Source organism: Raphanus sativus, unplaced genomic scaffold, assembly GCF_000801105.2.
Source record: "Raphanus sativus cultivar WK10039 unplaced genomic scaffold, ASM80110v3 Scaffold1109, whole genome shotgun sequence".
Lineage (NCBI taxonomy): Eukaryota > Viridiplantae > Streptophyta > Magnoliopsida > Brassicales > Brassicaceae > Raphanus > Raphanus sativus.
In genome coordinates this window covers 1-25,380 of record NW_026616423.1, presented here as the reverse complement: position 1 = coordinate 25,380, position 25,380 = coordinate 1, and the positions used below count along the sequence as shown (strand labels likewise).

Below are 25,380 nucleotides of genomic sequence, written 5' to 3'. Positions count from 1 at the left end.
ACGCCACAAGCACTCGAAAAGGCACGTTTTGCAGCAGAGCTTTTCTCCTCCTTGGCAACAGGAAACAAAAGTCTTAGCAGCATCCCAGTGAACGGCTTTATCTCGGTACCTACTTTCTGCACTAGTAATGAGATAAAGCTGGCAACGCCAACCCTGTGGAAGAAAACAAAATTCCACGAGATATCAACATCTACAATTAAATACATGAAATCTAATAGAAGAGACAAAAATCCCACACTACACTAAAGCAGTTAACCGAGACCATTAGGATGGTCAAGAAGCTATGGAACTACGTCAGTACGTCACTTATACAAACTAATTGAATGGTTAGAGTTCCTAAGTTCTCTCTCGGGAACTCTTTACAAGTCCCAAGTAAAGGTTGTAGAAGAATAAGGTCTTTACTGATAAAAGGTTTTGAGTAACTGACCTCGTATTGAGACCAACACCACCTCTAACAAGTTGAGTGAGACGAGGGATCAACTGCTCAAGTGATTCAGTATCCACTATATTAATACACAGATCAAGAGTTTCCCACATTGGAGAGCCTTTCGAGATTGAAATTCGTAAATTTTCAAGTTTCTCGGTTTCTATGCCGATATTAGCAGCATGCAACTGAAACACGAAAAGTTTAATCTTTAATATGATGTCAGGGGAAAGACAAAATTCAAACTGGCGTTGCCGACATTAAATGATACCTCAACATAGTTAAGTCCTTGGTCCTCAAGACTAGACAAACTTTCCAACATACAACAAACTAAGTCGGATAGATGTGGACGGAGGGCAACTCCTGCACCCTGCAAACGAAGACAAACAGCACAAATCGTTTATGGAGTACAGAACAAGCAATGATATGCAAGTCAATTTTGATTAATTTTTTCATGTTTGAAGTCAAACTAAAAGAACACACTATTAATTTGTCTCCTCCCAACCAAAAAGCAGTAAAATCCTTGTTTGTTATACTAACATTCAGCTTATATCTGTCCTCCCAACCAAAGGCAGTATAATCAAACATACTACTATAAATGTCACAATAGTATCTTTGAGATAAAGGCATGATAAGGATAATATAGAGAAAATGTAACAGAACGAATGGTCATATATAAGTACAACTCTAGATCATCAAAGTTAGGGCTAACCTTTGCAAGCTTCATAACAACTGCAATTGAAGCCTTACGTACACTGCTGACTTTACTCATTATTCCTTCTGAAAGCAAAAACGGGAGAACAATATCCATTGCTTGTTTTGCATCTGATATTTCGGTGAGCGTGATATCACAAATCCTTATTGTTAAGGATGTCACGCTACGACATAACTTATCACCAGCATTTCTCACAGTCTCTTTGATGTCATCCATAGCACGGAAAGCAGCTATCCATAGTCTTTTCAAATGCTCCCTAACCTTTAATAACATAAGTTTGAAAACGAAAACCACTAAGATCATTTAGTGGAACAACAATATAAACGTACAAAACAAGAAACTACCACGAAGCTGGGTGTATATGTATCATATACTCTAAAGCAATATTGTCTATACAACCAGAACCAGTGCTTAAGATATGGAGATTAACTTCATACATCACTAGAATTTACCAATGCAGTATGCAGACGCGAAGCAACGATAAGATTGTTTTTAATTGTCAATTACAAAAAGAAGATCTCACCTGGTCAAATTTTCGACCTTGAATAATATCAGCAAGGGCAAGACAGGATGCCTCACGGGAGCGCCATAGCCGTGAACCACATTGTACTAGCAGATCATCAAAGATGTGATTCAAATGTTCATCAACAGCTTTCTTAGGGTCTTGTATCAGTGCTTTCCAGATGTGTGCCATAGCATCCTGAAAAGATTACATGAAAATAGCAGTTATAAAAGAAACAAACAAACACACCCTTTTGGCTACCTATTATGGAGATGACACCATGCATTAGCAAGTGCTCTCACTTATACAGCTATATACTTTTAGTGGTCAACCAGCTTCCATTTCTTTTCGTATATAAAAAAAACGACTTAATTCAACAAATAAAAAAAATGTCTACAAGACCTTGCGTTGTAAAATAGCAAAAGCTAAAATATTTCTTGTGTAAAATTGAACAAGCAACTAATTAAAATAGCAACGAAAATATGATTCAGAATGCTATATGGTGCCACTACGTTCAATCTAAACAAGCCAATTTCTAGTCGTTAGACCAATTATGAATATAAAATTTGGGTAAGATGAAATATTATCAGTACGCAAAATAAATTAACAGCATAGCCTGAACAATAATATTATGAGGATTTCAGGATGAATAGGGCCTCTAATTGAATAACGCCCGCTAATAACAGGTCATATTCTGGAAACATAGTAATCTAACCTGCACATTTTTGTCAGGATCATATTGGTACCGGATCAACCTCGGAATCAACAATCGCAAATGTGGTCGAAGAGCATCTCCTGCTTGTTTGGCTATCTTGGAGAACCCAAACGCAGCTCCTCTCTTCGAATTAAGAGATGCTTGGTGATTGGCTAAGTCCATAAATTTGTAAATCAAATCTGGTTGCCCCATTTCATTTGCAAGATTACAAAGCTCCTTGTACGTGCTAATCTTTCCTCCACTGGGACTCTCACCGATAGTGCCCTCTTGAAACACTTCAGTCTCTTCGTCAAGCTGAATAAAAAATACTTGAGGACCAAATACAAAACCTAGAGAACAATAGGAAGGGCCTCGATGAATAGATTATACCTTTATTGCTCGTTTTCTTTTGCTTGTGCCAGTTAGGGTATTAACCAGAGCATCTACCAGACTTTGCTTCATTGATGAGTCACCAAGTTCATAGACAATGCTCATGCCCTGGGATGCCAGCTCCTGAGTAAGTTCATTCTGGTCACCTAACAAGTGTGAGAAAGCCTCCTGCGAAAAAATATTTATGTTAAACATCAGTTTGTACAAGCTTCTACCCAGAGTGGTGTTCGCAGCACTTAATTGGCAGCAAAAGCATAAATAAAGAAAAATATGATACCGGGTTTCATGTTAAAATAGTAATGGGAATAACGATTCCAGTATACAAATGGTAATGCATCTAAATAAATTGGAATGACAAGCTCTGCATTTTCTTTTTAGTTGTGATGGGACAGGGAAGTTAACAAATGGTCGTGAGTGCAATAAAAGATAAAGATTAAAACTACAAAAAGAAGATTAACCTGAATTTTAGGAAGCATTAGTTGGATTGATGGATGTTGGCCACAGTACATGATCAAAGACAGCATCCATACGGTTCCAGCACATCGTTCATCCTTCCTACTACTATACAGAAGAGTATCAAAGAGTTTTCCAGAGATTGTTTCTCTGGTCGTGACATGACTATCTTCATCACCAGTTTTGGCATCAGAGAAATTTTTTGACACAGTTTTAACTTCTCGCATCAGAAAATTTGAGTCCGTCGAAAGAGATGTATAATTCGTTTTCAGAATCATATCAGCCGTAACTGGTACACCACCCCAGAGGAAAGATAAGGCCTCACCCGCGGCAAACAAAATTTCTTCAGCCTGGCCAACAAAAGCAATTGACAAGATATAGAGGTTTATTAAGTTCTCTCCCGGATAAAATAAAAAGGACGACGTGTAGTAGCTAACAAACCACCTTGGAGCGTGAAAGGCTAAATAAAAGATCAAGTGCTATCTTCAAGTGCGAAGATGACATTTCATGTGAGCAGATATGTCCAAGAGAAAGGGCAATTTTCTGAACTGATTTTATATCGTCACCAGAGAGTAGCTTGCTCAGTTTTTCTTGCAGAACTTCCAGCACTTGAGTCCCTAATAGCGCAAGTCAATCAACTGAAAATTCGGACATAAGATACAGACAACCAATTGGTATAAACTGACCTGGACTAGAATCATTAACAAGAAGAGGTAATGGGCCAGTGATTCCAATATGACCCAGAGCTTCCATAGCAACAGAAGCCAATGGTGCAGTCTCCAAGTTAACAACATCCACCAAGCATTTAACCGCATTTTGAACAACCGCTTTAGAAACCTGTTATTAAAACATTGAAAGTATGTAGCCATTTTAAAAACAGATGTTAAGGCATTAAGCTGGTAAACGTGATTTATCACTAACGCACAAGATTTAGCCCGTGATTGGTGTGTAATAATTGTAGTGCATAGTATCAAAAATTACTACATCGGGCATACATTTCCTAAAAGAGAAAACAAAGATGAACCAAGAGATATAAAGGGACAGATTCTACAATAGCTATTTTATTTATCTGAAGCAAAAATTTTGAAGAGTTGACATGAGGAGAACCACTGAGAAAAAAAAAAGGAGCAGCATCTTCTTAACTGTTTTAGTAATTCAATGGTAAGAATTGCCAGAGGGACTAGTATATTCATTAGAACTACCAAGCCATGTCAAAGTATTCTTACTTTATTTTTCCGAAAAGCAAATAAGTTTCTTTGCCAATGGCTTATTACTACATGAAGTAAACCACCTCGTAAATGGAAACGAATCCTAAACAAGAGAGTTCGATGTTAGGTTAAATATGTGACTTAGCATGTCCAAAAATCTAAATAGTCAAGGATGGGCAGGACCAGTATCTGGATGTAATACCACAGGCTAATTAAGATGCAACACAAGAAAGACATATAGGATTCAGATTCACAGTATCAAGGATATCACCATACTTTTGCCACAACAATCACATATATAAGAAAATCAAAATCACTTACAGCCGGTATTCTATATAAGCAGTGTGCTGAAACATATCCTACAGCGCATAATCCCCCATGGTGTTCCTCGAATCTAAGAAATCAAAAGGTTAGCTTTAAAAATGATTGTCTACTTCCTGCAGCCACAAGCTTTGTTGCAACATAGATTCTAAAAGAAGTGCACAACACCTTAACTTCTGCGGCGGTTGGGAAACAGAAGCTATTAATTCAGTAAGCAAGGAACATGAGTCGGCATCAGAAAGAGCACAGGATGCCATTCCGAGTAAACGTGATGCAGATTCACGAGTACTCAAGTCTGTATGACTAAGCAAACGCCTTAGCCATACAACTTTTCGGGAACAGTAAACTTCAACCATCTTCATGCGAAGAAAAGAAAGGAAGATGGACGGTTAGTTTTTAATAGATTTGAACTGCCAAAAGAGGAAAATGAAAGAAGAAAGAACTAATCAGAAAGCAGACCTCCGGAAGGTAGGAGCCAACTGAGACCAATGCCTTGGAAGCACAAGCATGTAATTCAGCAGAGCCTTCGAATGCGAGGGAATGTTCTAATAACAAACACATCCGTTGGGCTGAATACAAAAAATCAGTCCCAACTGCCTGGGTATTGTTCTCCTCCATCTCTAACTCAAAACACTTCACCAAAAACTTAATCATGACCACATATACTTGCGACGGAAAGAGAAGTTTCTGGCCCCTCATTTCTGATGAATCTAACAGTTTGGGCTGTTGCTTGAGAATGTACTCTAGCATCTCAACGAACTTTGGGTATTTATGGTCATGATTAGAGATTATACTGCGATCTTCTTTCAGAAAGAGTCCTTCAAGTGCTAGTTCCCTGAACGTAAAAAAATGGAATAATACACATCAGTTCATTCCCTGAACCAGAAACGAAATAAAACATTGTAGATTATGTCACGATGGATCCAGGGAAGAGGATTTGTTTAACCATGAAAATCATTTTGTCTTACTACAGATAATCTGGTAGTCCGCTAAATGCCTAATCTTAAGGTATCAGAAATTTACTACAGCACCAGAAGGAGAAGAGTAGACTAGAAGATGGTATATAGAAAAGGTTTAAACATGTGCTGACTTTATTTCAGATTTGATTTGTTATAAAATATGTGTACCCGTAAGAAGAATCTAAGGTTAACAAAAACAGAACTGGAGAGCATTCTCCAGGCGGAAACATTCATAAATTCATTTGCCGCAATTCAACATGCCTCAGTCACAACAATACGCAATGAGATAAGATAAACTCCAGTACCTTACATCTAGCTTCGTATCTGCTGCGCTGAGCATGCAAATATACAGACTTGGACAATGTTGTGAATTGTACAAAGAAGTTGCCCATCGCAAAGCACAAAACCGTGCTTCATTTTGTTCCTGTGCAATTTAAGCCACAAAGATAACAGATTTTATATAATCGAGACAAGACCGAACTCAGTGACGCAATGAGCGAAAACAAATTATATCTGAAAAGCATACATACCGCCAAAGAATTTTCTAACAGAAGCACCTCCAAATCCCTGAGGATATTCTCTGGGGAGTCCTAAAGAGATGAATACCAAAACTGACATGGTTAGTCTCCAAAAGAATACAAAACATAGATTAATATCAAAGCATAACCTTTTGAATCCCGGCGACCAAACAGATAAGGAGAAGATTAGATGTCTGACATAACTTTAAATTAGCAAACCTTGTATGCAGCAGCAAGAGATATGATTGCCTCCTGGATAGTTGAACGAAGAGACTGGGTTTCTGACTTCAATGCGTTAAAAAGACGAACAGCCATTTCAGTCTTTTCCCTGAAAGTTAAGTTCACAACAAACAAAATGTCAGTTAAATGACAGCAAAACAAGTGTAGGGCAATAAAAGAAGTCATTACCTAAAAAGCTGAGGCAAACGTTGTGCAATCAACCCAATAGCTTGAAAAGAAAATATTTTGGTCTCCCTTGATAAAGCATCTGAAGGAAAGCATTAACATGTTTCTTTAAATCCACTTTTGAACACATATATAAGGAACTAAGGACTTTTTTTCTAAAAAGCTGACCTGCTTCTGAGCCTGTGAAACCGTCAAGCATTTTTAGAATAGCATTCAATATCACAGGGCCCATAAGTTTCAGTTGATCTATTTTCCCCTGCATTTTAATAAACAAGTTCAATGACACAAGTATAGCAAACTCAGAAAGAAAGACTCGAAACCCCAAGATGAAAAAGAGAAGGGAACATTGTCGGAGATTAGTATGGTTATTCATGGCATTTTCTATAATAACACCTAATATTGAGTTGAGAAAAAGATAATTGAGTTATTTCTTCAGAAAAAGAATAAAAATGTATTTCATATTCTCTGGTATTGCACAAAACAAACATAAAGTAAGCTGAAGCATAGAAAAGAATGACTTTACATGCTTAAAAACCCACACGGTGAACTCCATTCCCATTTGCTTTAGCCTTAAGGTCGTTCCACTTCCTGTCCCATGAAAGCAAGGTAGATAGCAAAAGTACTTAATAATCAACATGAAAAAACACAAAGCACCAATTCATAGAGAACATGTAACTCTTTTAACTGAGCCAAGAGACTAAGGAATTCTGATCAATAATAACTGAATCTTCTTCAACATAAAAATAGCGTCAGGAACAAACTAAATTATTCTAAAAATAGTCAATACGCATATCATTTACTTTCGTAGTGGCTGTAGTGCAACCTGTTTCGTTCTAATTCGACTAGCTCTATAACACTATTTATGAACAAACAAATATATACTTGATATCTAACTAAACAGATATACATACAGACCATGGTCACAGAAAATTTTAACCACTAGACGGTCCAGTTATAAAAGTATGACATATATTAAACAACATACCATACATACAACCAAATATGCACTGCAATGTGGCAGGGAAACTATTTGCGGCTGCGATAGAACGACAGAAACCAGACATGAGCTTCATTTTCAAGGCTATGTTTCCTGGAGCTACACTATGTTCTGGAGCAGCATGTTCAGTGGCAGTAGTGCCTGCATACATATCAAATTGATGACTGTCAACTTAGCATGGACACCAAAAAATACCCAAACACAGGAAGAAAACCCTCGACACTCCAGATCTCCCAAAATTTATACGAATTTGCATTACATCAGACATGATAAATTTGCAATTGAGTCTGTATACTCAAGGATGAGCCCTAGGCATGTCATCCACGAGTAGCAGACAAAATTTTAGCTATTTCACCTTGCAGTGGACATAGACCTGACTAGGACTGTATTAAATAAATCTCATTTTTATGCTTTCTTTAAGTAAGTGTGATTTCAGTGTCCAAAAACAAACCTAATTAAGACATTGGATAAAAGGACCACGTACCATTGAATAGTAAGAACAGTCTCTTTATCAACTTGGGATCATCCAAATTTGTTGAAGAAGCTTTCTTTTTAAGAAGCTCCTCCCCTCTCTTAGATACGGGTTCTTGACTTGAATGATTTTCACCAACAAATTCACACACACTCTCAGAGTCATGAAGAGTATAAATGAAGTGCAGAAAGGGAAGTGATAAAATAGTATTTCATGTCATATAACAGAAACAAAGCATGTAATGCTGTAAAAACAGAAAGCATACCTATCCACTGATGCAGCAATGTACAACGGATATACGGATTCACCAGGCAAATCCATGGTTCCAATGACATTCAAGATCCCCAACTGCGTAAGAGTACGGTTGATTTACTTATAAGAAAATCCTCAGTGACAATGTATAGCTTGGTAGCACAGAAACAGATAAGTTTAAGGTTAATTAACAGACCTTTCTTTTCGTAAGCATGTCCCCTTTCAATTCTTTCTTTCCCGTTATACGATTAACTTGAAAAACTGAAAGCCCTGGAGGAGATCCTCCTCTGAATTAGAAGGTCGAGCAACTCTTATTAAATGCAGATAAAACAAAAGATGGTGGGAAAAACACTCGAAATGGATTTCATACCCTTGAGGAGGTGGTTGATACAAAAGCATATGAAGGCAAAAATCCAGAAATATTTCTTTATCCTGAGATGCAATCAGAGTACTATACTTTACAGAGACATCATCACTGATCTGGCGTGCATGACACTCTCCGATGACCTGAAATCAAACCTAGAGCTTGAGGATACTTAACGACCAATAAATTTTGTGTCATGCAAAAAGACTTTTTTAAACTATCATCTATCCAGGTAAATACACCACCAATTAAGCTGCCAATAGTCTTCTCCTGCGTTTCAAATTTTATAACACTCTAGGAATCACCTGATATCGCTCCCAAGTACTATCAGTATATGCAGCACTGACCACCATAAATGATAGAAAGCCATCAAATAGACAAACAATAATCAACAAGACAAAATAAAGCAAACGAATTGTCTTTGGCATCTAAGTAATGCATAACAATTTCAACAACTAAAAAGAAAAAAAATATTAAATTTACAGTAAGGAAAGAGGATTGAGAGACACACCTTAATGGCAATTCTCAAAATAATCTCTTGATGCTGCTGAGGAAACTTTGAAACATTCTCTAGTGTCTTAGGTGCAATATCCTCCCTTTCCTATAAAACCAAACCTCTAATTTAGTAAGCAAATATCAACCAAGCAAATCTAAATTCCAAAACAGGTGATGATCGAATGAATTTGAACCTTAGCAGAAGCACGTTCAAAAGCCATCTCAACATAGACGATCGCAAAGTTCCTAACCATAGGAGAAGCAGCAGGGTCGGTGTATAGCTTCCACAGCTCCAACAGTGGCAAGCCAATCTCGTGATGGTGCTTCACTCTCTTGTTAACATGACTCAGTATCTCAAGAACCTGCCAGAATTAGGGTTCCACGATCAATCAATCTTGAACACAAATATTCGATTTTGAAATCGTGAGATACTAAAAATTGGATATTGCCTTGTTGCGAACGGCGGGAGAGTGGGAGGAGAGAGAGGAGATGGTGAGGGGGAGGAGCTTGGAGACTAGGGCTTCGAGCTTGGAGTCGTCGCAGAGAGCGAGCCTAGTCAGCATCCGATCCAGCATTTCCTCCAGCTCGCCGTCTGATTTGGACGCCAGTGACGAAGACGATGATGAACCCTCCATTATCTATTCTCCTGAGATTCTTTTAGGGTTTTTTCAGTATCTTTGATTCGATTTCGATTTCTTTGCTTCTTCTCTGGGTTCTTCTCTTCTTATGCTTTTTCCCTCAGTCTTCCCTGTCTTGTCGGACAAGAGAGGAAGAGTGTTGTGAAACGACCTCGTATAATATTAGTGGGCTTCAAGTATAGAAGGGCCCAAATCTACTTATTGGACATTTTCAATAGAGATCGGTTATCTTAGGAATGTTTTTAACCTATTCAGGAACCCAAAAAAAATAAAGGCTCGATATGGATACGCTTTTCAATTTGGTTTGTCGAGTGATGAAACTACCCAAAAAGTTGGGTTCAGTTTGGTTCATACACAATTTGCTTTTGCTTCGGCAAAGCAACCAGAACTGATTTAATGCTATACTCTTAACTATCTCAATCTCAAGTTCATTGCACTGTTCTGTTTAACTAAATCAGTGTCACACTCAAAAGTACACGATAACTGTTCTGTTCCACACCGCATTTTCCTATTTGTGGATGCTAAAATCTTCTTCTTTTTTTTTCCTTAGGTTTTATATGGTATTTAGGGCATACGCAACGGTGTGCTCCCCTACAGAATCCTTAAAAAAATGATTTTTTTATTTTTTAACTATTTTGTTCGGATTAAAAAATAAAAAAATTCTAACCAATCACATACCACCATGTGTCAGGAAAGTCCTCAAATAGTTAACCGACTCCACCGAATCAATTCTTAGCTAGGGAGTTTTTGAAGTTTTGTTGGCACAGAAACATAAACAAAGTTGAGCTCGCATAATTTTATAATATTCTTTTTAAAGGATTTGTGCTAAGGAGCATTGTTACCGATACTCTTACGTAAACAAATATAAAATTCTATTGGCAGATCAGGTAAACAAAATATAAAGTCATATTTCCAACATAATTGAACAGCTAGGGCCAGTTAAACACTAAAACCCAAATACAGCTACATGGAATGTCATAGGAGAGTGACACCTAAATCAGAGATAAGCTAATTGCGAGAGTTCTAATGGTAATCCTTATATCCGCGTCCCTCGTCATCAGTTATGTAAAGATGTGAATCAAAATTTAGTGGTTCAAAGACAGAACACATCTGAACAAAAGTTATATAGCTCATCGAGAGTGAAGAAAAGAGTTAGCAAGAGCTAATCAAGCAACTTCCTGTTTAAATTTAATTCCGAATTTGGATATAACTTTTTTTGGATTCTAATATGATATTTTGACTGTAGTTATGATACTGTAGCACTTGCTTATTTTCTTCTTTCTCGTTTTTTTGGTCAACCAAAAACTCTATGGTACCTATTTGGCTATTTCTAAAGACAAACTTGATTTGACAAAAAAAATAGTCGTCGTTCACACAAGACAAGCTTCGCATAGCCTTTGAACTTAAATTCGTCTTCCAGGAATATTTTTTTTGGTTTTTTGAGAAAAAAATGCTTGTAATCTTCCAGGAAATTTACGTTGCATGTATCACTAAATATTGTTTTATGTACGAAAAATAATCCGATTGAATGTCTGAGATATTCTTAATAAGTAAAAATAGGTTATTAAGAAAAATAATGATAACAAAAATAAGAATGAAACATGAGGTAATTGGGCCAAAACACATAAACTTATCAGAAATTAAGGATATGCCATGAAGTGGCAAACTTGGGCCAAACAGTGAATTGTCGGTAAGCAAATTGTCATATATACCCTTTTCGATCTCTTCTTCTCCCGTCTTCTTCTTCTTGTTTTTTTTTTCTGATGAACCTAATTTTTTTTGAAGAAGATATGTTCTACAACAATCGTCTACATAATAATTGGCCTATTTACTCAATTGATCACACAAACACACAGTTTTGTTTAAGATCTGGAGTTCAATGCCGAGTTAAACTTTTTCGTTCCTCTTTTGTTCGAAGATCTCCACGGCGGAGGAGAAGAGAGCTGGGAGAGGAGCTCGGGGTATGTGACGACCGTGATGATTTGACATGGAGTTCCTGGCGGAGGCGCAGACGGAGGAGGAGCTGCCGGAGAGATTGATCGGAGCTGTGAGAGGGGAGACGAAGGAGCGGAGGAGCGGAGGGAGATCTCTGGTGTGAGAGAGGAGCTCGGGGGCAGAGCTGGGCGTCAAGGAGGCGGATCACTTGTGGGAGAGGAGATCGGGGGCGGAGCTGGGCGTCGTGGAGGGAGCGGAAGCGCTCGGGGAGGGAACTGGGCGTCGAGAGATCTCGTTGTGGGAGAGGAACTCGGGGCGGAGCTGAGCGTCGTGGCGAGAGCGGAGGCGGCGACTGAGACGGCGGAGGAGGAGGAGGAAGCTGAGGTGACGGCGCGGGGATGGGAAGAGACGCGCTACAGAAACTGACGTAATGGCATAGGAGTGGAAAGAGAGACGCTTTGGGAAATAGGGGTAAAACAGTCTAAGTATTATGTTGAACAGTTGAAAAAGTTAGATATGGTATATCCTTAAATATGGAAAATGTCGTGTGTAGACGGTGCAATTTCCCATGAAACATTATTAAACAACTTTTTTTATAAAATATTAAACTACTTTTTGGCAAAAGGTATTCGTGAGCTATGGAATGCATCGAGTTTTTTTTTTTTTTTTGCTAACTTAATACATCGAGTTAAAACACGTTTTCTACTAGTTGGTTAATCTTTCTAATAAACAATGATCAAGACGTTACGAAAATGTATGCTAAAGTTGGTTGGTTACTGCTAAAGTCTCTATTATTGTAGTTTCTTTTTCTTTTGAATTGCTGTCGACTAATTACAACCATAGCGAATATTAAGAGAATTAGTATTTACATTTGTGTGTACTTGAAACTTCATTTTCTTCGGATCCATCTTTATTTGTGGCATAGAAAAGACAAAATTAACAATTATACAGATCAAAGGCATCTCCAATCCTACTCCATTTTTTACTCCAAACATCATTTTAGAGTAAAATCCTCTCCAACCCCACTCCATTTCCAATTCCAAAATAGAGTAATGGCTAGGGTTACTCCATTTATGGAGTAATCTTACACATTACTCCATTTTAGAGTTGAACTTTTTTTATTTATGAAATGGTCTTTTAAATCTTTAATGTTTTTATTTCTTACTTAAATAATATTTTAAAATGATACAACAACATGAAAATAAGTTATTTCATTATTTAATAATTTTACATAAAATGCATAACATAATTAAATAACAAAAATAATATAAAACAAAAATAAAATAAAATAAGTGATTTAAATGTCCGATTTCAAAAAAAAAATACTCGATTTAGGAATATCAAAGATAAATAAACTTATTTTTTCATTACGAAATACATTAATTGATCATTTGTAGAAAAATATTATAATGCTTATTATTGAACCAACTTGTACATTATGTTTTATTCTATTTTTATGAGTTTTTGTACCTTTTAATAATAAATGTTTAATTTAAATAAATTATATTTTAAAGTATTTTTGCAAACATAAAATAGTTGGGGTTAATTAGTAAACTTTTATAAGTATAAGATATTATTAACAATTATTAACTATTTTTAGAGTAGAAAATAGAGTAATACATTGGAGTAAAACAATACTCCATTTTGGAGTTGCACCATTTTGGAGTAAAATTTGGAGTAATATATTAGAGATGCTCTAAGATGAATTTGGACTGATTTATCAGAAAATATTAATTTGGACTGATCGACCAAACAAACATCAACAGCCACTATTATTGGTTTCCTGGACTATCCAGAGTTGATGCATATGATCAGGTCCGGTTTTACATATTTAGATGCCTAAAAATTTCTCATAAAATGTTAATATTAAAAATTAACATTTAAAATCGATCTTTCATGAGCTTTATCTCAAAACCATCATTTAAACATGATACATAACCTAGTTAATTTTTTCACTGGATCCCTCGTTTTTTTGTCAGCTGTTTTCACTGGATCATTTTCAATGCAGCGATGTGCTGACATAGAACATTAAGTTTTTTTCTTGGTAAAGAACGTTAAGTTTTAGGTTTTGATGGTAACATTTGAGTAGTCGTAGAATAGTAAAATTAATTACGGGATAAAATTTATGGAATTTAATATTTGATGAATAAAAGTTGTGTAAAAAAAAGTTAGGTAATTGGATAGTATTTTTTGCATGATTGCTTAATGAAAATTTTTTTAAATTTTTTATTATTATTACATTTAGTCAAATCACAATAAAACCGTAAAAAATATGTAACAAAAATAAAATTTTAAGTCATACCTCACTACGTTCTTGCCACCATTCCTCTGGCATGTCAATCTCACCAGTGTCATCTTTGATTGTAACTCCGGTAGGGTCTTTCAATCGCATATAAACTGTAAAGCGTTTCAGTTCATAGTTATAATGGTTTTTGATTTTGTTCAAATTATAATCTTTACAGGTCCTTTGATAAAACTCGGTAACCAATATCTTTTTACCCTCCTTACTAGGATGAAAATTTAATTACATAACCATCCATTTCAACTCACGATCATATATTTCTAAAAATATTTGATGCATGTGATCCGACCATAGATGGTAATTGAATTAATTTCTCAAGAAAAGATAATTGTTGGTGGTTGTATACAAATATTTTTATATAACTGAGATAGAAAAATAATTAATTTTAACAGTTTCAGCAAATAAACGAGAAAGACATACTTATTCACTTATTGCAAATTTACTTGAAAAAGCAAAAAATTAAGCAAAAACTTAACATTTATGGAATGGAGTTTTACATTATATTCCATGCATTTTCTTATTGTAAAAATTCTGCAGAATCATATTTTTCGGTATTACGCGATTACGCAAGTGAAATCAAAGCCTTAGTGTCAAGTGTTCAATCAATTTAAGTTCAACTTTTGATCGTGGGAAAGTTAATAACAAATGTTGGACTTGGGATCAATGTAAGAATCTTTCTTCGATATGAACAAAAAGATGAGAAGAATGTGAGACGAAAGGGATGTTGATACGACGCCGTCTCGTCTTTCAGACAAAAGCTGCAAGTCAGTGGCAATCATCTTCTTGGGCTCCCAACAGAACATTCTTCTTTTTACTTTGTTAATTTTTCTTGGGTTTAAGCATATTTCACATTTCACCTTTTCCTTTTACAAATATAAACATTTCTATTTGAATACTGTTATCATAATTATTATGACAATTTCTTTTATTTTCTAATCTTTTTTCAAATATTGTAGCATTTTCATTGTCTAACTCCAAACTATTTAGATCATCTACAAAAGACATTTTATAACTTCAAATATGAAGTTTTTGCTCTCTAAAAAAAATTTCAAAACTTCAAATATAAAGTGTTACTACTCAGAACTTCAAATTTGAAATTTTATATTTTTCATTGCATGTTGGTCCTTACATTTACATATTATATTTATAATTCTTAAATATTTTGTCCTTTAATCTTTTTGACCTTTGAAAATTTTATAACTCATAAATATTTCAGATTTTTTTCTATAATTTTATTTTTTACAAAAAAACTAAACAAAACTTAAAAAAAGTTTTTTTCCAAAACTAGATTTAGATAAAAAAATGTTAGAAAGAAAACTTAACAAATACACTAATTAATCATATATAAAAGTATTACGAAAATATATTTATAGAATAATGTAGTATTTTACTTATAATTTAACATTTAGTTATGTATTTCTATGTAAAATTATATATTTTACTGTATTATTTTGTTAATTAATATTTCTCTAATATTTTATATATGTACTATTTATTTATAAAGTTTTATGAATTTAGATTAAATATCATAAATATAAAAACTATAATATAAAATACAATTCTTTGAGACTAAGTTTAAAGTTTTGGTTTTGGAGAAAACTAGTTTAAAGCTTCAAATATGAAATTTTGTAAATTTCAAAATAGAGTATTTTTTAGAGAGCAGAGAAAATTTTCTCATTATTATAGCGGGAAAGAAAATACAAAAGAAAGGTTCACACGTGTGCACGCGCGACAGCCAGTAGACATAAGAGCACATCAATCACGTGCGGGCTAAAGTCATATCCACTTGTTTTGGTCTGTACCTGCCTATGTGGCCCTCTTTAACTGAAAACTCCTCTTCTCCGGTCTCTCTTTCGTTGTTCTCTATCATCATCACTATTCATTCAGAAACTATCACTATATCAGATATTTTATGTTCTTAAATCGTAATACACATAGACCATGTAATTTAAGACGCCAAACTGTATTGCAATTGAAAATACTTAGCTGACAGACACGTTACACATATAAGTTATTGTCCGCGTTTATTCACCATTAATATTATTTGTTTAGTGTTTCTATGTTTGTGATTAACTGTAGTGGTACGTGCTACTGTTATTGTTGCGTCACTATCCAAACTCAGCAGATGCGATAAGCTATGGGGCAAAGCACATTATCTTCCAAGTAACAAAGCAAAATAATAACACCAAAGTCAATACGTACAACAAAAGCAAACCTAATGTACCTACTAAAAATAACAAAAGTGTTTTTTTTATTATTATCCAGAAGTTCTGGGGACAAGGTCACAAGGCCCATAATCCCCTAGGTCCGGGACCCGGCGGACACTGATACCATGGAAATAAAGTCATGGCGTAAAGTATCCTTTCCACGGTGCATCGAATCCAGGTGCGCAACAACACTAACGCCTGCGATTAAACCAACTGGGCTACCAAAACTGTGGTAAAAGTAACAAAAAGTGTTGGTAGCAAAGAGCATGGTTTTCCTATGGTTTTGGTTCAACATACAATTATTTTTTATACCAGATTTTTTATAAACTAATTCCAAACTTTTGGGAAATATAGACCTAAGTCTCGATTCTTAAAAAAAAATATAGCTAAATTTTTAATAGTGCACTATTCTTTTTTTTTTTAATAGTGCACTATTCTTTTTCTTTTTTTTAATAGTGCACTATTCTTTAACAGTATTTAAGCACATCTAATTTGGATATATCTTAGAAGATTTGTATTTAATATATAGTGCACTATTCTTTTTTTGGAAATATATTGCACTATATATTTGGAAATATATTTAGTTTTGGATATATTTAGAAATATAGACCTAAGTCTCGATTCTTAAAAAAAAAATATAGCTAAATTTTTAATAGTGCACTATTCTTTTTTTTTTTTAATAGTGCACTATTCTTTAACAGTATTTAAGCACATCTAATTTGGATATATCTTAGAAGATTTGTATTTTGTTCATACTTATACCCATTCATCCTAACAAAATATTAAGGTAAATCCGCTATATTGTTTTGTTTTCTGAAGTCTAAACAAGTCAGACAAGATTCATATCAAAACCTGTCCGATCTTCGTCTGCGTTCTGATGGATCAAGGCACGGTGAGAGCCAGTCTGGTGAGAGCGTGAAAATGACGAGTCATGCATGGTTGTTATGGGACATGGTTTGCCCCTTCAGTCCTCTATTATCAGATACACGTAAACATATGGTACAAAACTACGATGTGTAAGTGTAATTTGTCCAATTGCTTTTAATGATTGATATGTTCACCAACTACTTATTGTCTATTACGTTATAATCGTCCACCTGCCATATGTAGTAGAACAAACAAAAACTTTCATTTCATTTATATAAATATATATATCATTGTTTGGAGTGTAATTAGTTCTCTAATTTTTTTTTTGATATGAGAGATCACAAATACTGTTCAACATGTTTAGCATAAGTAGTTTTTTCTGTATGCATGCATGCATGCCACACTTAAACATGAATTTGATGACGAAGTATCTGAATGCTAACAATGAAAACTAAATACGCTTGAGTTATTGATTGTTTGGCATGTTGGGTGGTGTCGGTCCAACTATAAGAATGCATAATTTAAAGAAAACTATTGTGTATTGTGCAAATTACAATGATTATTTTTGATAGCTAATTTTTTTTGTTAACTAATTTTTAAAATGTGATTTCACTAGTATGTCTTGTGCATCCTTTGTCTAGGAGTTTTTTCATGGCTACAGATTATTATCTTTTTCTCTGTGTACCTTAACAAAGTGTACTTATCAAATTAAGATGTTTTATTTGCTTTAAGAATGTTATGTACGTATCATAAGCCTATGATTTGGCAAATATTAAACCTTGTTTATTTCTATGCATATACGGTGAATTGTATTTTGAGTTCTAACTTACGTGAATTAGAATGATTTAAGATGCATAGTACAAAATCATTTGTTGAATTTTAACATTCATGGTAGGTCATTTTTTTAAAACTTCGATAGGTAGGTTAGTTATCGAACACCGTATTATGGAAACGGCGGTAACTTCTATTTATACAACAGTTTTTTTTTCTTATGACATCAAACGGTTTTTCAATGTATATAAAGAGTTAGCATGTGTATAAAATGATCTTATATTATATGGTAGAATCCAAAATTGCAAGCTTAAAGTCGCACTCCGGACAAAACCAAGTCAATTAAAAAAAAAAGAAAACAGTAAAAGAGAGTCAAATTATTGGATACTCTTGTCCATGACAATTGAGACCATTTCTCTTTCACTCTTGTCCCCTTAGCTTATTTATCATGATTACTAGTATTTAGGCTTCGAATGGTAACAGCTGTTTGAGCGGTGCGGTATAAGCGGATTGATTAGTGCGGTGCGGTTTAAATGTGGTTTGTGTTAGAAAAACGCATGCTGCGGGACAAGTGCGGTTCATCTAAAATAAACGGTTTAAAACAAAATGTGAATGGTGACATGTGTAATGAACAGTGTAACTGCGGGATGCATATAATATATTTATATTTTATAAACTAAAAGCAGTGATACTAATATAATTTTGATTTATATATATTATTTCAAAAAAATTTAATTTGTCTGAAATATGACTTTTGATATGTTATTACCGAGATTTAAAAGTTAACATCTTTTTAAGTAAAAAAATATAATAATAATTGAGTTGGTTGTCTTTAAATAAAATTAATTAAGTTTGTTATTTAAAATTAATAAAATGTTGAAACTAGTATCAATATTTTACTATTGAATATTTATTATGCAAAATAGCTTATATATTTAAAATATTTTTATGATATTAAATCTGAAAATAATTAATATATTTAAATATTTAAATCTGATTTGGATATCCAAATATTTCGGTATGGGTTAGATTTGGTTCTGGTTTTCTAAATATTAAAATTTTGAACCTGCTCGAATAATTAGCCAATTTAGATCCAGATTCGGTAATATTATTTAGATCGGATTTCAGTTCAGTTTTTTTGAATTTAAGTTTTTTGGTTGAATTCAAGTTTTTTGCCTAATTCTAAACTTTAGTATTAAAATTAGTTACATGATAATATATAGATGATATTGGCAATTTTTTATATGATCTAAGAACGTGTAATGTTAATTGTTAGTCAATAATATATTAGGTTTTATTAGATGAAATGATTACTTAAGAATTAATAAAAAAATATGACAGAAGATAATAACAGTGAAACCACACCTAATAGCATGTGATGTGCGTTCCCATTATTTTCTTTGTATTGTGAACCACAGTTACTGTTGTTTAATTTTTTATAATATTTACTTTATGCATAAAAATGACAAATTGTTATTTGTGAATGGTGACCTATTTTAGTCCCGCCCCAAGTCCCGCCCTTCCCGCACCCACCACTCATAGCCTTAGTAACATATCAAGTCAAATATTTTTACCTTTAAATTTAAAGTAGTTCCAACGAATGTAAAACAACAGAAACATCGGTAAGTGATTTACATCTGGAGGGAGGGGGTATAGATTGAGGAATTCCATCTTCGTTGGTCCTAAGTTGTTATTTGTTTCACTATCATTTGGTGGTAGTAAATCATTGGTCCTAAGTTGTTATTTGTTTCACTATAACGCGACTGATCACACAATTACATTGTAGATTGCAAATTGTTGATCGTTTTGCTATCTAAGAATTGATCAGACGACAAGACGTAAATGGCATTTTCAAATTGCTAAAAGATAGCGATTAAAAATTAAAATTTTCTTCGACTTTTTTTTTTGAATTTCTTTTTGAATAAAATGTTAAATTTGATTCAAAAGAAAATATACATTTGTTACAGCAGATGCTATTTTGTTTATATCTTTTCAACCACTAAGAGGAATCAACAACAATGAAACAAATGATAATTGGTCACAAATTGCAATTAAGGTTGTAAAAACCTGCGATAATAAAACATATGATAATTTATCGTATGTCGTAGCCGATGATCGCTGCGACATGCAAATGAACAAGACAATTGTGTAATTACTGGTTTGCAGAAATTTAAATGATATGGTTTAAATTTTGTAAAGTAAAGAACATTACTTTGACATATATATTAGTATTATTTAGAACTTAGAAGTTTTACTAGTAAGGTAGGTGAAGACGTCTCGCTATTCAAAAATCTATATAAACAAGAATCATTATTTAATTTAACATGATTACCAAAAAAAAGAATCATTATTTATTGGTTGGTGATTCACTAAAACTATATAAACATGGTGTAGTTAATTATTTGTACCAAAGTGTTGAAAATAGAAACCATTAAAAAGCCATAGTATTGATTTTATTTTATGAGTGGATCCCATCAGGTGACAGAAAGAAAAAAAGACTCAACCTCCCTTTCCTATCTAAATTAATGACAAAGAGTAGAAAAACTGTCTTTTGCTTCTTCTTTTTTCAACTCAACTTCAAAAATCTACGATCTTCGTCTCAATCCAAATAACAATTAGGAGCTGATCAAGCTAAAGTACATTAGTAATACATACCTAACAAGTAAACTTCTCAACCTCTGAGCCTCGGTTTGGCGATGATGTGGTTGCTTTTCAACCCCTTTCTGCATTGTTCTTCGCATTAGAAGTGTGTGTGCAGCTCGGTTTCACGATCAAGCTGGTCAAAACTTGGAACCTCTCATCTTTGGTTACTAGCACTTCATAGCCGGTGAAGGCTTCAAGTTATTATATATATATAAAAAGATTACAAGTTTAGATGAGGTAAATATTCATGTGGTTTTGGTTAATGTCTGAAAACAGCAAACAATGCTCAAAAACTTAAGATACTCACCAGCGTAAAGCCATATGAATACGGGTTGAGCGAAACTAGTTAGAAAATATTTATATTGTGTAATTTTATTCGAATCGATTTGATTCTTCTATATTGGGTCGATTTATATAAGAGAAAATTATTTAGACTAATGCAAATCATTCTACTAATTACTAGAATAAGTCACATTAGTTTCTAATTACTAGATTAAAATTTAAAACAGCTAAAATTACCAGAAACCCAACTGTCTAAACACTAACCACAATTTAATAAATAAAAATATATAGTAATACAAAAGAAAAAAATAAATAAAAGAAAAGAAGACGGGTCTTCTTCTCCAACGACGCAGACGAGGCCTTCGTCATCAACCCCACCAATATAGTCTTTGTACAAGAGTCCAAGAATCTCAGGTGTAGCTTGTCGGGAACGAGATGAGCGTTCTGTTATGGAGCAGGTATGTTCATCTACATAAATTCGGACTGTGAACTTGAAAGAATCACCTACTGGCGTAGCTCTTAGGTTCCATGTACATCCTTTTAGCCAACATTTTACAAACAGCAATGTCCGCGTTGATGCAATGACATCAAAATCAATCTTCTGGACAACCGAGTATATCTTCAGACGTGTCTCCAAAGCATGTTTCGAATTGTAACTCTGGCCCACGTCAAAATTGAATGAGCGCAAGTCGGCCATACTCATTGGAGAATCCCTTTCTTCAGTCTTTCGTGCATAAATCATCTTTTTACAAGATCCATGAACCTCTTCTACATGGTTTGGTGGAAGCCCATATGTAGTAAAGTCTTCGTCATCAGTTGTTGCTCCATCAGAATCATCGCAGTAATCGAATTGGTCACCCTCTTGGTCTTCACCCATACAGTCATCTCCTTCCATGGGTTGTTTCTGATTTTCGCCAGCTCCTTCTCCAAATCTTTTTTTTACTTAAAACTCTACACATAGTCGAACGTTCTCGAGTTTGCAGAGACCCAAGAATGCATGAAACTGTCTATCGTTTCTTATTTTCACAGGTGGTGTGTTGATGCTTTGATTGTGTAGATTCTGCTTCGGAATAAGGTACCTCAGTTCCAAGTTGTTTTCTGCAAAATCAACTCCATAATCCTCAAATATGATTTGAGATAAAATTTTAGTTTTAAATCCCTAAAACCTTTTTTTTAGTTTTAAAACAACGCGATCAAACAACACGGCATGCAAATAACATCACTCAGAAAACTGTAGTATAATCCAAAATCAATTAATCCACCCTTAAACCAGTAAGTAGTTACTACATTAGGAACGAACTAAGCAACAATTAGTTACTATATAATCTGAGAATAATAAATTTATTCATCTCGAGATGACACGATTGGTGTTAAAACGAGTTGTCTCGTAGACGGGAAGCTCTTCTCGATACCTATCGATTCCAATCACCGATAGATTATCCAACTCGAACAGATCGGAGCTCGCGCAGCTCGCACCATCGTCGTCTTCTTCTTCTTCCACGGAGATCTTTACGACGTCTTTATTCTTCTGGTAAGTTCTGATAAGCTCCTTGGCTGCTTCGATCACGCGACGATTCTCCTCCTCCATCACTCGGCTCTCGGTAGTATCAAAGTTTCGACGATGGCGAGTGGACTCACGCTCGTCATTTCCGTACAATCCGTTGTGGATGTTATGAGTCTTATGGCCACTACTACGCTTCTTGGAGTCTTCGTCGAGGGGACAGAATCGCACAGACCGTTTCGCTTTTTCACTAGACGACGTCGTTTTGCTCAAACAAGATCTGGAGAGAGAAGACGCTGAAGAGCAAGTGGTGGTTGGTGACGTGGCGGAGGTGTTGGTTTTATTCGGTTTCTTAGTGAAAATAGAGTTAAGGAAAGTGGCGAGACGTCCGCCTGGAGAGATCGGCTGTTTCGTTTTCTTCAAATCGCTGTACATGTTCAACGCCTTCGTTTTCACTTTGTTATTATTGTTAGGCCGTTCGAGTCTCTCGACGGAGGTGGTTCGAACCGGCTTAGGATGATGAATCTCCGGCGGCGGAGAGCGAGTTCGTCTGTAGAAGGAATCGGACGAGGAAGAGGAGAATCCGCTAGAGTCGGAGGAGCTGGAGCTCGATGAACGCTTGAAGAAAACTGGCTCGATGGTTTTTGGATTCTTGGATGATCTAACGGAATCTCTTCCGGAGACTACGCGGCGGTTGACTAGGATTTTCTCGAGACAGACGCGATTCTCGTCGAGAGACGCGGCGCGGTTCTGCTTCTTCCTCATGGAAACGTCGGAGTCGATGGAGTTGTAGATTTGGTCGAGGAGAGTGGAGGAGAAAGAAGGATGGCGATGATCTTGGTGACGGTGGTGGTGGTGGTTTAGTGAATTGTTATACCAAGGACTCATGAGAACTGTTTTATTTTTATAGAGGGAGAAGGGAATGATAATGTTGGAGTTTCTGAAGGGAGAGAGGGTTAATGGAGGAGAAGAATGATGAGAGAGAGAGAGAGGCGCACTTTGTTTCTTCTTGTTGTGTTTGTTTGAGACTTGAGAGAGTAGTGTAGTGTGTATGTATGAGGAAGATGAAGAAAGTGAATGGTCTTATCAGCCAAATGGTATACATTTCCACGTGTCTTATTTATTTTCTTATAAAAACTATTCAGTATTTTCTTTATTAGGATGAATGGCTGCCAGATTGGAAAATAGTTGTTGGGTTGGCACTTGGCATCAATCTATATTGAACTCTTTAATAAATTATGAGAAATTGTTTTGAATACCACGAATTAAAAATTTGTTCTAATTTTTAGAGAAATCTAGCCGCCGAATAGGAGAAAAAAAGAAGAGAACTATATAGTCGTCAATCTTCCTCCGTGGTGGGCCGTGCTCCTCACCGCTGCTATGTGAGAGATGATCTTTTTTTCCTCTTTAGTTTAAACTAGGTTTGTATGGTTTTGTGTCTTTTGGCGTTTCTTAATATCCTTCGAGATTATTGGATCTTACGTTGATAAGTTTGTAGGGTTTTGGGGTTGATTCAGTGCTTGTGTCCCTTGAGTATTTGACGATTGGGCGAGTCGTTGTAGATGAGAATTTTGTGGTGGTAGCAGGTGATTAGTCGTTCTAATTGTCGTTGCTTCCCATTGTGTCTTTTCAAGACTGTGTTATGCGCTTGGAGTATGTTTCCAGTTCTTTTGCTTGTTTCAAATGAAGTTTTGGTTCGGAGAGTTGGGTTCATCAGTGACGAGTATGGCACTATATGTCAGGTCGAACAGCTCTTAACGGTGCGGTGTAGCAGCTGGGAGCAGTGTAGGTGCTTTTGCTGACGTCGTCTCTGGGCTTTCTTCAACTTTAGTTCTTTTGCTGCTCATCGTATCTGCAGAGAGTTTAGTTTTCGGTAAGTCGTTTTGTCGACTGAGTTTTGCGCCTTCAGGTGCCTTTATCCAGAGGTTGGGTTCATGTCTCCAGTGTTGGTTCTTCGGTTAGTGCATTCAAGTTTGTAACTTTTTCTAATTGGTTCTGGTTTGGTGTAGAATTGTATCTTTCTTTGAACTTTTTTTTTGCAACGGTGATTTGTTTCACGGATTTTTTGGTATGCTATTGGTTTCTCTCCAGTGAAATTTTTTAATTGAGGTGTGTTCCTCGCTTTGCTGTTCGGCGGATGGGCTTGTTTCTGTTTTTTTGGTTTGTTTGTCAAACATTTCAAGTTTTGGGGGTTTGTCTTCATTGGAGGCCAATTCTCTTTTCGTTTGGTTGTCTCCTTGTAAACTTCCGGTGGTTTTAAGTTTCATGGTTACTAGCTCCTCCTTTCTCTTTCATAAACTTCCAGTAATTCTAGGGATTTAAGTTTTGAATTTTAACTTGTTTCAGTTGCTTATGTGCCCTCTTGATGGACTTTAATTTTCTTTCTTATAAGATTTAGTTTTCCTTCTTATGGGAATTAGTTGCTGAGTATAGCTTCGCTTTCCTTGAGTTTAGGTATCAGTTTTCATAAATACTCTCAATCAAACATATATTAGCTTTTGGATTTATGTTTTAGTGATTATTGTTTAGGGTTTAATATTAAGGGGTTGGAATTAAGTTTATAATTATTTTATAAATATTTAGAAAAATCAGTTTAATGTTATTTTATCAAAAATTTATGGTATTTATAAAAAAATTCACTTATTAATAGTAAATTTGAAAAATGGTATAACACTTGTGGTAGAACTAAAATTTCTCCATAAATCTACTAAATTAATTTAGGGTTCTAAAATTTATCTACCATTTAGAAGTTGTCATTTAAATTTGGACCTTCTCTAGAATAGTAGGTGTTTGGCTACTTAAATCTGTTTGGTTCCTTGAATATATCAACATGACTAACAACTTAATTTAAACCAACATAAATACACATTATAAATGGTTTAACTAATGGACTTTGGAAAATTATTAAAATTGTGTTGCTTTGCAAATAAAGGGCCATACGATTATGTAAACCAATTTACATTAGGCCTTATAAATATTGGGTTTTAACCAACTAACATTGTATTTGAAACTTAAAAATAAAAGACTATATAATATATCCACAAACGATATTATAATAAAAAATA

General features: G+C 34.9%; 2 protein-coding genes across 2 annotated transcripts; both read right to left on the bottom strand.

Moving 5' to 3' along the window:
• Nucleotides 1–9,917, bottom strand: LOC108820448 (uncharacterized; the record flags this gene model as incomplete). Its single annotated transcript, XM_056998321.1, is given in 27 exon segments — nt 1–153; nt 428–612; nt 696–794; nt 1,137–1,400; nt 1,663–1,839; nt 2,357–2,650; nt 2,726–2,893; nt 3,184–3,528; nt 3,623–3,795; nt 3,865–4,015; nt 4,708–4,780; nt 4,876–5,063; nt 5,167–5,542; nt 5,972–6,090; nt 6,197–6,256; nt 6,404–6,512; nt 6,593–6,671; nt 6,758–6,845; nt 7,113–7,177; nt 7,575–7,727; nt 8,071–8,177; nt 8,324–8,406; nt 8,507–8,597; nt 8,681–8,817; nt 9,186–9,275; nt 9,364–9,531; nt 9,619–9,917. Coding segments are annotated over 27 exon segments (4,181 nt in total), but the record flags the coding sequence as incomplete, so codon positions are not given.
• A 12,109-nt stretch (nt 9,918–22,026) lies between these two features.
• LOC108822363 (protein BIG GRAIN 1-like B) lies at nt 22,027–23,448 on the bottom strand. The gene has a single exon (XM_018595415.2). It carries the CDS (start codon nt 23,201–23,203, stop codon nt 22,160–22,162), a length of 1,044 nt encoding a protein of 347 aa, XP_018450917.1. The 5' UTR covers nt 23,204–23,448; the 3' UTR covers nt 22,027–22,159.
• Between the last annotated feature and the right edge of the window lie 1,932 nt (nt 23,449–25,380).